The 9,575-nt window shown below is 35.1% G+C and overlaps 2 protein-coding genes across 3 annotated transcripts in view; one reads left to right on the top strand and one right to left on the bottom strand.

The window, feature by feature from the left end:
* Nucleotides 1-5,765, bottom strand: part of LOC106466804 (PIH1 domain-containing protein 2-like) — a 20,510-nt gene extending 14,745 nt beyond the window's left edge. For both annotated transcript variants that reach the window (XM_013927104.2, XM_022394885.1), the window contains exon 1: nt 5,581-5,765. In XM_013927104.2, coding sequence (XP_013782558.1) covers nt 5,581-5,754 — 174 coding nt within the window. In that variant the 5' untranslated portion in view covers nt 5,755-5,765. The remainder of the gene's footprint in view (nt 1-5,580) is intronic.
* Nucleotides 5,766-5,963: 198 nt separating this feature from the next.
* The window catches only part of LOC106466801 (unhealthy ribosome biogenesis protein 2 homolog), a 71,297-nt gene continuing 67,685 nt past the window's right edge, over nt 5,964-9,575 (top strand). Inside the window, exon 1 of the mRNA XM_022394884.1 lies at nt 5,964-5,979. Within this exon, the coding sequence (XP_022250592.1) occupies nt 5,964-5,979 (16 nt within the window). The remainder of the gene's footprint in view (nt 5,980-9,575) is intronic.

Raw genomic sequence — 9,575 nt, 5'->3', positions numbered from 1 at the left:
TGTAAAAGAATAAAGATGACAATATCTTAGAATGAAACAAACAAAAAAAAACTTAATATAGCATGACAGATACCGCACATGATGATAAATGTACAGGAGGAGCCTCCCAAAAAAGGGACTGGTGTAGAAAAAAATCTTATCATAAGTCCCACTTAGCAGTGGATGGGAAAAGAAACAGTAGTGCCACACTCAAGAAATTCCCAAAAGGAAAGAAGCCATGTGTGGAAGGAAAGAATGGAAGATGGCAAACTCCACAATATGGAGAAAAGAAGGAGGAGGTATCCCACAAAAATCCCTAAATATAGGTGGAACACCTAAGATAGGAAGTGGAAGGTAAACATTACCTGTAGGAGAGTAGATAGGGTAAAACGAAACTGAAAAACTAGGTAGGGGAGAAAATGGAAAGGAGTAACAGAGATCTGAAGGACATAAAACCAAAAAGAAAATCTGCCTGATGGAGTAACAGAGATCTGAAGGACATAAAACCAAAAAGAAAATCTGCCTAATGGTACGCTAAGGCAAAAAGAATTAAAGCCTGCATATGGCAAGGCTTGCAAGTATCCAATCTCAAAAGAGACAAAATGATCATAAAGAAACAATGTCAGGAGAAGGTAATATACTATGAAACATGTCTAAAAAACTGAGATAGGTTGAACAGATCCTACAGTAGAGGCCTGGAATGGAGGAAAACTGAAAATCTGGGTTGTCTGAAATGGTGAGTAATATTGGGAGCAGGTAGGGTGGACCCCAGCCCACAGGGGCCCACACAAACGAAATTATGGGTAAGATGTATAAAATATAAATTAAATTAAACGAATGGTATGAAATTAATAGACACTTGTTAAGTCTAAGCTAACAAGATATTTAACGTAATTTGTGATAATCCTCATGTAGAACTACAAGTAAACCAAAAATAACACACGTGTTAAGCCTAATTGAACAGTGCAGGACAAAAGATATCACTAAGCTCTAAAATAAAAATCTTAACCTAACAATAAGTATAAAACAAAAATGAAATAAAAGGGAATTTATAAAATGAATAAGTGGGTATGAACAATAACCTATGTATAAGAAGTGATGTATGAAAGAAAAACAATATAGTTGAACGGATGATTGATGTTCCAGTCAGATGAATTACAGGTAATCCTAAAATAACAAGGACCCCTAGTATCAGTGGTATAGAAGAAAGGATACAACTAAGCCTAACAAAACTTCTATTATAAAACTCAAATAACTACATATAATAATATTAAAAGTATTCAAAAACCATTATTATTATTCCAAAATCAGAGGACTGTATGTCTTAATGTGTGGGCCCCCAAACTCAAGGCAAGGCCCAATGAATATCAGCTCCGTGGACGATCAATCTCCCGATGAAGTAAAGCTGAAAGTCTTCCCATGGTGTAACAAGACCTGAAGCCAGTGTAAATGTGCAAATAGGACACACAACCTTCAAAGCAGTAGAATGTAAAATTAATAACCAAACACTACTGTGTTGGCAGAAACAAAGAAAAGTTTTTGTAATGAAGTAATAAGTTCTGTAACCAGTCAGTAATATAAAATAATTCCACTTCAGAATAACTCAACAAATGTCACTATTGTATAATAAAGAGTAAACTTGTTGAAAGAAATTAATACAAAGATATGGAAAAAAATTAAAATAAAACATTTGAAGAGAGCACAAACTAAATGTTAGAACATGAATACTGCCAAACGAGAAGTAATACTTTGATAGAATTGAATAGAGGGAGTCACATGCATCAAGAGAGTATGTTGCACTTTTATTGGTGGAGGGTTGTCTCTTATGACTATTTGCATGTGAGACGCAATGGAATCAGTCAATTCCAAATGTAAGAAATTTAAAGGCTTGTGGTATGCACAAATTTGTTTTTCATATAGAGGGCAGCACTGAACAAGAATAGCTAATGTACTGTATCGGAAACAAGTAAGGTCACAGACTGAGCCATTCGTCTCATCAATCATCACCCTAATCCCAAAAATAATGAACATCTTTTAGATATACATGACTGTTTCAATTTAAGTTTAATGCATGTGTTATGATTTAGATGGTTTATATAGTAAGAGTGATAAACCTAGTTATTTTTAGAAGCTTTTGTTTATGGCAAGTTTGTTTACATAACTGTTCACAAGTCCTATGTTGTATAGTCCACTACTTATGATATTGATGATTGTTATATATTGTGTAAAGATTAGTATACTCTAATCTCTTATAGTGATGGCACACGACGAGACACACATTCAGCATGTAATGCTGTTTGAATACAAGAAGGGAAACAACACCTCTGTAGCCACAAAGAATATCAAAGAAGTTTATGGAAATGTTTTAAACATTCGTAAGTGACAACGATGGTTCAGCAAATTTAATTTAGGTGACTATAGCCTTAAAACCTGTGATGGTAGAGGCCAACATGTTGGAATTGATACTGATGCTCTGAAGATGCTTGTTGAGTCTAACCCAAGGCAACACACTCGTGAAATGGCCCTGAAATTCAATGTCTCTCATGAAACAATGTGCAAGCATCTAAGGAATTTGGGAAACTCCATAAAGAAGGTGTTTGGATGCCTCCCAAACTCTCTAATGATCATCATTTCCAACGTGCAAATGTTGCTTTGTCTTTTCTGCTGCATAATGCGCGTGAACCATTTTTAGACAAAATTGTCACCGATGATGAAAAATGGATTCTCTATGCAAATATTAAATGCCAAAAACAATGGCTCAGTCCTAAACAAAAACCACTTCCGACCCCAAACCTGGACCTCATCCACAGAAAATGATGCTTTGTATTTGGTGGGACATCAAAGGAGTAATTCATTTTGAACTTCTCAATCCACAGTGAACTGTCAATGCAGAGATCTATAGTCAGCAACTGGAATGATTAAATCAAGCCCTTCATCAGAAACGCCCTTCACTCATCAATCGGAAAGGTGTTCTTCTCCTACACAACAATGCATGTCCACATGTAACACATTTGACGCAACAGAAGATTATGGAGTTGAGTTGGGAAATTCTCTCCCACCCACCATATTCTACAGATATGGCACCATCAGATTACCATTTTTTTTGTTCGCTGCAACACCATCTTAATGGGAAAACGTATGCAAATGTGGAAGGTGTTAAAGAGGACATCGACTTGTTTTTTCCTTCAAAACCAAGTGATTTCTTAATCAGGGCATTAACAACCTGATTGAAAGATGGAAAAGCATCATCGATAAGAATGGAGACTATTATATTTAATAAATATTTTGTTTTGATATACAAATTGTTCTGGTTTTTTCATCTAAAAATAAGCGACATTGATCTCTTGATGACCTAATACATTCTACAGCATTTAGGGGTCTGGCATAGACTGGTGATTATTGTGCTCGACTCACAATCTGAGGATCGTAGGTTCGAATCCCGTCACCGAATATACACGCCCTTTCAGCCATGGGGAGGTTATAATGGACGTGAATCCCACTATTTGTTATTAAAATGGTGGTCCAAAAGTTAGTGATGGATGGTGTTGCCTTCCTCTAGTCTGTCACTTCAATATTTGGGACGGCTAGTGCAGATAGCCTGTGTGTAGTGCAGATAGACTGTTTTTATTTAGTAAATGTTTTGTTTTGATATAAAAGTTGTTCGGGTTTTTTCATCTAAAAAAAGCAACATTAATTTCTTGATGACCTAATACAACAAAAAAATGTAAAATTGTTCAGAAAGGACAATCTTGAAGGCAAAGATGATATCATCACAGGTTTAACAACCGGCTTCCATCACTGTCACAATGCAATGTAATAAAAGATGAGCAGCAAGAAAGCAATCTCATCAGAACAAAATAATGTTTTTAATAAGATGATAGAACACAGATTAATGCAATATAAGTAGATGCAGTAACATGCTTACTTTGTTAGCTCTACATGACACAAGTGTTTGTGTTTGAATAAGGTGACACAAGTAATGCATGCAAAAACACTACAGTGACACATTTAGCATAAGCAGCTAATTATTGAAAACATTTACAACCTCTATCTTGTCATCAATTATTTCAAAATAGCAACAGCTACATTATATAGTATATTCTGCAGTGGTAATAAATACTGAATGCACGATCACAATTTCAGCTAAGTATAAGAAACAGTTGAAAGAATCACTACCACTATCTGAGTATGGAAATTTACTATGGTAATCGTCCACTGTTAAAAACTTGGTGAAATAAAGTCATGGAAATCCACATAGAGACAATAGACTCAAATAACAATAAACAATAGCAAGTCAAGTAATTATATGGAAAAGAAAAATCAGAAACATTTCACATGGCAGCTTCTAATTAATGCACTTGAAAATGCATGAGTTGTGGTTTCCAACTAACATGCATGCCAGAAAAACACCAGATTTTTTGATGGCAGAAAGTGAAGGCCTTAGAAAATTTTGCTACATGACAAAATTAAGTAAGTCAAATTAAGTTTAAAAGTACTCTCTCAGTTATTTGCAAAACTCCTGTGCGATCCCACACTACAGTATTTATCACTTGCAATAATTTTATAGTGAAGTTATAATAGGGATTTGAAGCTTAAGCAAACTGTCAGCAGTAGATCTCAAGCCTTGTTTGCTAACATTTTTGTGATCCCTATTTGTAGATTTTAAATTCTCCATTTTTAATTATCTTGTATGTTGGCTTTTTTAATGCACAGCAATGTTCAAATATAAGCCTAGTGTAAGATACATATACAATTTTATCAGTAGAAATGCAGACTTTTCAAATAAAACAAATGTGTCTAAAACATTGCTTTAAATAAAGTTTTGTGTATTTTAATGTAATTATTTACTGATCCAGGTGGCTTTGTGCCTGAGGTTTCATGTACATGAGTACAAAAGCAGTCGCTCAGAATATCACTGCATCTATTATGAAATTATTACCACATAAAGGAACTTTCAGTGAAAAATAATCAACTTTTAAATAGGTCATGAACATATGCAACACTTCATATTATATATCTGTGTAGGTTTTAGTGCAAAATACCCAGCCATTTTGCTATAGGCTGTTGGAACAATAATATTAATAATAATGATATGAACAAATGGGCAAATTTTGATATTGATTAAAATCATAAAATCATTTATTTTGCTTATTATTAATGATTGGGTGGTTTTAACAATTGAGAAGGAACATTTTGAGCATTGCGTTTTAGAATAAGTCTGCTTTTTTAAGGTGGTTTTTGACCAAGTATTTAATTACAGTTTTGAGCAAATTCCTGTACGATCCCTATTATGAACCATGATCATATTAGTTTTGATATCATTGTTAGTAATGTGTATGCCTTGTATTGGTAATAATACAATATTAAAAGCCTAATCATCTGTCAGTGGTCAGAATATATAGATAAAATTAAAAAGAAACAATGGTACAGAATAATCCTGACTAAGTTATACTTACAATGTTATATTTATACTTTAATCTACAGCTTATATTTACAAGTTATACTTATAATAATAAGTACGCAGTCTTAAGATTCTTACTAATAGTAGTACTAGTAGTAACACGGGCTAAGTAACAAATATTGAGAAAGAAACAAACAAACCAATTCCATTTTAAACGTCACAACCAGCTTAGGTGGTTCCATATGCAATTTTGCTTGCTTAAGTTGATGTTCAATACATTTTCGATATAATAAAGGATCATTTTCTACTAAGTTATCTAACATCATCCAAATTTTCTGTGCCATAGTTACATCAGACGTTTTCTTCCGCTCCATATTGTGGTTCATCTCACGTATAAAACGAAATAGAGACGAAAAATAATAAACATATCGAACATTAAAATATTTAACTTACTCTACAACTTTATGTTTTTATAAACTTTACAATATTCTACTTTACAAAAATGGTTGTAAAATATACTTACTTGACAAACATAAAATGTTCTATACTTTCGTTATTTTATCACCTTTTCTTTAATCTAAACATGGCGCTTTCCTTAGGTGAGATTGATCACGTTTTCTATATTAAAGTTAACTTCTCGATTTTTGGACGTATTTAAAATTTTGTGTAACTTATAATTAGTAACAGTTTTTATACTTTATTACAACATTTTTTTATTACTTCGATAATTTTAAAATAACCTTATAAGTTGTTATTAATTGTAGACTCAAGATAACATTCGTAATTAAACTTAAAGGTACTAACTTAATAGTACTAGTGCTAAAGTAAACCTGAGTACTTATGAGTATGACATTGACAGTATGAGTATTACCATATTGTTGATGATATAGTATTAATAGTTGGCGTAGCACTACTACAATACAAATTTTATTGCTGTTACTATTAGCTTAGTAATAGTATTATCACTTATAAGTTGTATGAAACTTGGGGCACACTTGACTGCTAGAACTAAATTAGTATTAATAACACATTAAAAACCATTACAATGCATATACGTTATTCATATTTGCTACAGCTACTAGTATCAAGTGATCGCTAACATTGTCATTTTGTTGACAAATTACATGAAATAATGGAGTTAGTCAGGTGAGCTAAATTAAATTGTTCATGCCTGTGTCACTAGCTGTAGCAGTGACTACCACAGGTCGGTTGAAATAGTAATTCATTGGCTTACAATAGCAACAACCTTTAAGATAATGGGTTTGGGATTTTGTGCATATTTATCCAAAATTCTTTTGACCGATGTAGAGATGAAAAAGTGTTTGCTCAACAGTTTAAATTAAGAAGCCTTAAAGTGTTTATTGCCAGTTCTAGAAATCCTAACAATGACTTGTGTTAAAAAAAGTGCAAATAATTAGTAGGGCTAATTTGTTTTTTTTCTTATGACTATTATATTTTGGTAAAATTCTTTATATATATATATATATATATTTTAATATAATGAATTTTGGCTTTTGTGCATATTTACCCCAAATTCTTTTGACTGATGTAGAGATGAAAAAGTGTTTGCCCAACTAGCACAAGTTAACTTAAGAAGCCTTATAGTGTTTATTGCCAATTCTAGAAATCCTGACAATGCTTTGTGTTAAAAAAAAGCATGAATAATTAGTAGGACTAGAATACTTAGGGGATAGTGATGGATTTATTGATTTGTTTTCTGTTTATTTAGGAGGTTGTGAATAGAATATTCTTTGCGAGTCAAAGGGTCCCTTGATATCTCATAACTTATTTATTATGGATGATGTTTTAATGTACATAAATTATAAATAGCTGAGATTAATATATTTTGATGAAACTTTAGTGGTATAACATAAAAATAAATAAATTATATGTTATTACAAAATGGAGGAAAACAAAGACAATTGTATATTTCTGATACAGTACTTACCTCTATATGTGAACTTTTCTATATGCATCCCAAAAGCTTTATGCTTCCCCCATGTTGGAATTACTGTATTCCAACATGTCTCTGATGCAAATCATCATGTGTCATCTCTTAACCAATGGTAGCATGATATGCTCACGTGACGTATGTGACTCGTTCTACACTCCGCTCACTGAACTTTCATGTCACATTTGGCCATGTTTGAGTTTGGACGTCTTCTTTTGTGTGCTTTCTTTTTCTCACATGAAGTGGTTCCATTTTGAGTTTATTTTTATTTAATTTATATCAGTTCATTCTTGTTGCTATATTTCTGCATTTGCCAATTTGTGAATATTTTCTTGAGTTATGAATTCCTAAGTTCACGTTACCACTTTGGGGGGCACACCAATGACCAGTGTTTTTTCTCAGGCCTCAGGTGTGGGCGACCAACAGTGGTTCTCTCTGCTTTTATACATTGAGAGATTGAATGCTACATGGGTCAACCTTTGTCCCCTGACATCGCTCCAGGGTCCTCCTGAGTCGGCTGAAATTGTTCAGGATGATAAGCATTTTTATCATCTTTTCTCACCTCCAGAGTTTGCCATTGCTTTCCAATTGCAACCTGAGGATTTACTTAGGCCAAAATCAGTCTGCACAGATTTCATGTCTCAGGTTTGTGAAGTTTTATCCCTTTCCCCTATCTCTTATCCACCTCATCCTTCCGTGTTACTTGAAACATCTTCTCAACTATATTTGGTATTTCCTCCCTCTCCAGATATTTGGGTACATTCTGATCAATTTGACTCATAATTAACTGATGGGATTAGCATGCCACAACCCCGAGAACTTCTGATCAGTATGCACTTTGTTACCTTTGGGCAGACTATCCATTTTTGGATCAACAGCTTAGGGTTCATTGTTAGCTATTAATGTTAATCTTACCCATGCCCAATATTCTCACCTTCGTTTTACCCTAACTGACCTTCTATGTTATCTTTCTTTCATACATATCCTATTGGAGGCTCTCCACAGAAATCCTGAGGGGTTTTCTGCAGATACCCTTAACCTTCTCTCCTCCATATTAGCCTGCATTTCATTTTCAGCTATGGCATTAAATACATGGTATCTTTGTTGTTGGGATCTTATAGGTAGGGATGCAGTATTGGCTCGGGTCAATTTACTCTCAACATATCTCAGGGACTTGTGTCTTGCTCCTTTTATGAGATGCTATGTCTTTGATACAATCTCAGAAACCATCGAGCCTCGGGTGATTTCAGCCCATCAGCAATCCACCCTTACGACCTTTGTAGCCTGTTTGTCTTGGTCAGAGCCTCACATGTCACCTATTCCTGTTTCCTGTCCTTCATCCTCTCAACCCTTACCTGTTCCTTCTAATCGGGGATACTCCTTTTCATTGCTTTCCTCAATGACGTAACATCCGTCACCATCAGTACTGTTGACTACCCTGTGGGTTCGGGTCTAGTAGGAGTTCGACTGTTGAAGTTTTTTCCTCATTGGCATCCATTCGTCGATGATAAATGGAGGATATGGTTTCTGTCAGAAGGATTAGTTATCCAATTTCTTTCCCCACCTCCTGTTTCTCCTTTCCTTTCCTCCTCCTCAAGATCCCATGGCCTGCCAGCATCTGTCAAAGGTGGTTCGAGATTTGCTTATGCATTGGGCAATCAAACTGGTCCACCATTCTTCTGGGGCAGTGATCATTTTCCTATCATTATGAGTCGATGCCACCCAACCCGAGTGCCACGATGGAAGTTGGACCAGGCTGACTGGCTGTCTTTCACCCCTCTCTCTGAACTTGATCCTGCCTTTGTCCATCTGCCATCAATAGACGATTGTGTGGTTACAGTGACTGACTGTATCGTCCAGGCAGCTGCTCATTTTATTCCTAAGAACTCGACACGTTTTCCACAGTATCCTCGTCCATGGTGGAGTCCTGCCTGCCAGGAGGCACGGAAGGCTCAAAAATGGGCCTGGGATACCTTCCAACGGTATCCCTCTCTTTCTAACCACATTGTTTATCAGCGGGCCCGTGCCCATGCTCAGCATTTTCGACATCAAAGCCAAAAGGAGTCTTGGATTAAGTTCACTACTAGCATTCTCTTCTACCACCAGTTAGAAAACTGTATGGGACAAGTTTCAGAAAGTCACTGGGAGGTATGCATCCCATCCCCTTTCCATCTTGCTCTCCAATAGCCAGGAAGTTGCCGATGCTACAGCTTTTCTCATGCTTCTAGCACTTCTGTTTCTTCC

The sequence above is a fragment of the Limulus polyphemus genome, unplaced genomic scaffold (genome assembly GCF_000517525.1).
Source record: "Limulus polyphemus unplaced genomic scaffold, Limulus_polyphemus-2.1.2 Scaffold2384, whole genome shotgun sequence".
Classification (NCBI taxonomy): domain Eukaryota; kingdom Metazoa; phylum Arthropoda; class Merostomata; order Xiphosura; family Limulidae; genus Limulus; species Limulus polyphemus.
Note: the sequence above shows the minus strand (reverse complement) of the source record. Positions and strands in the feature narration are given on the sequence as shown.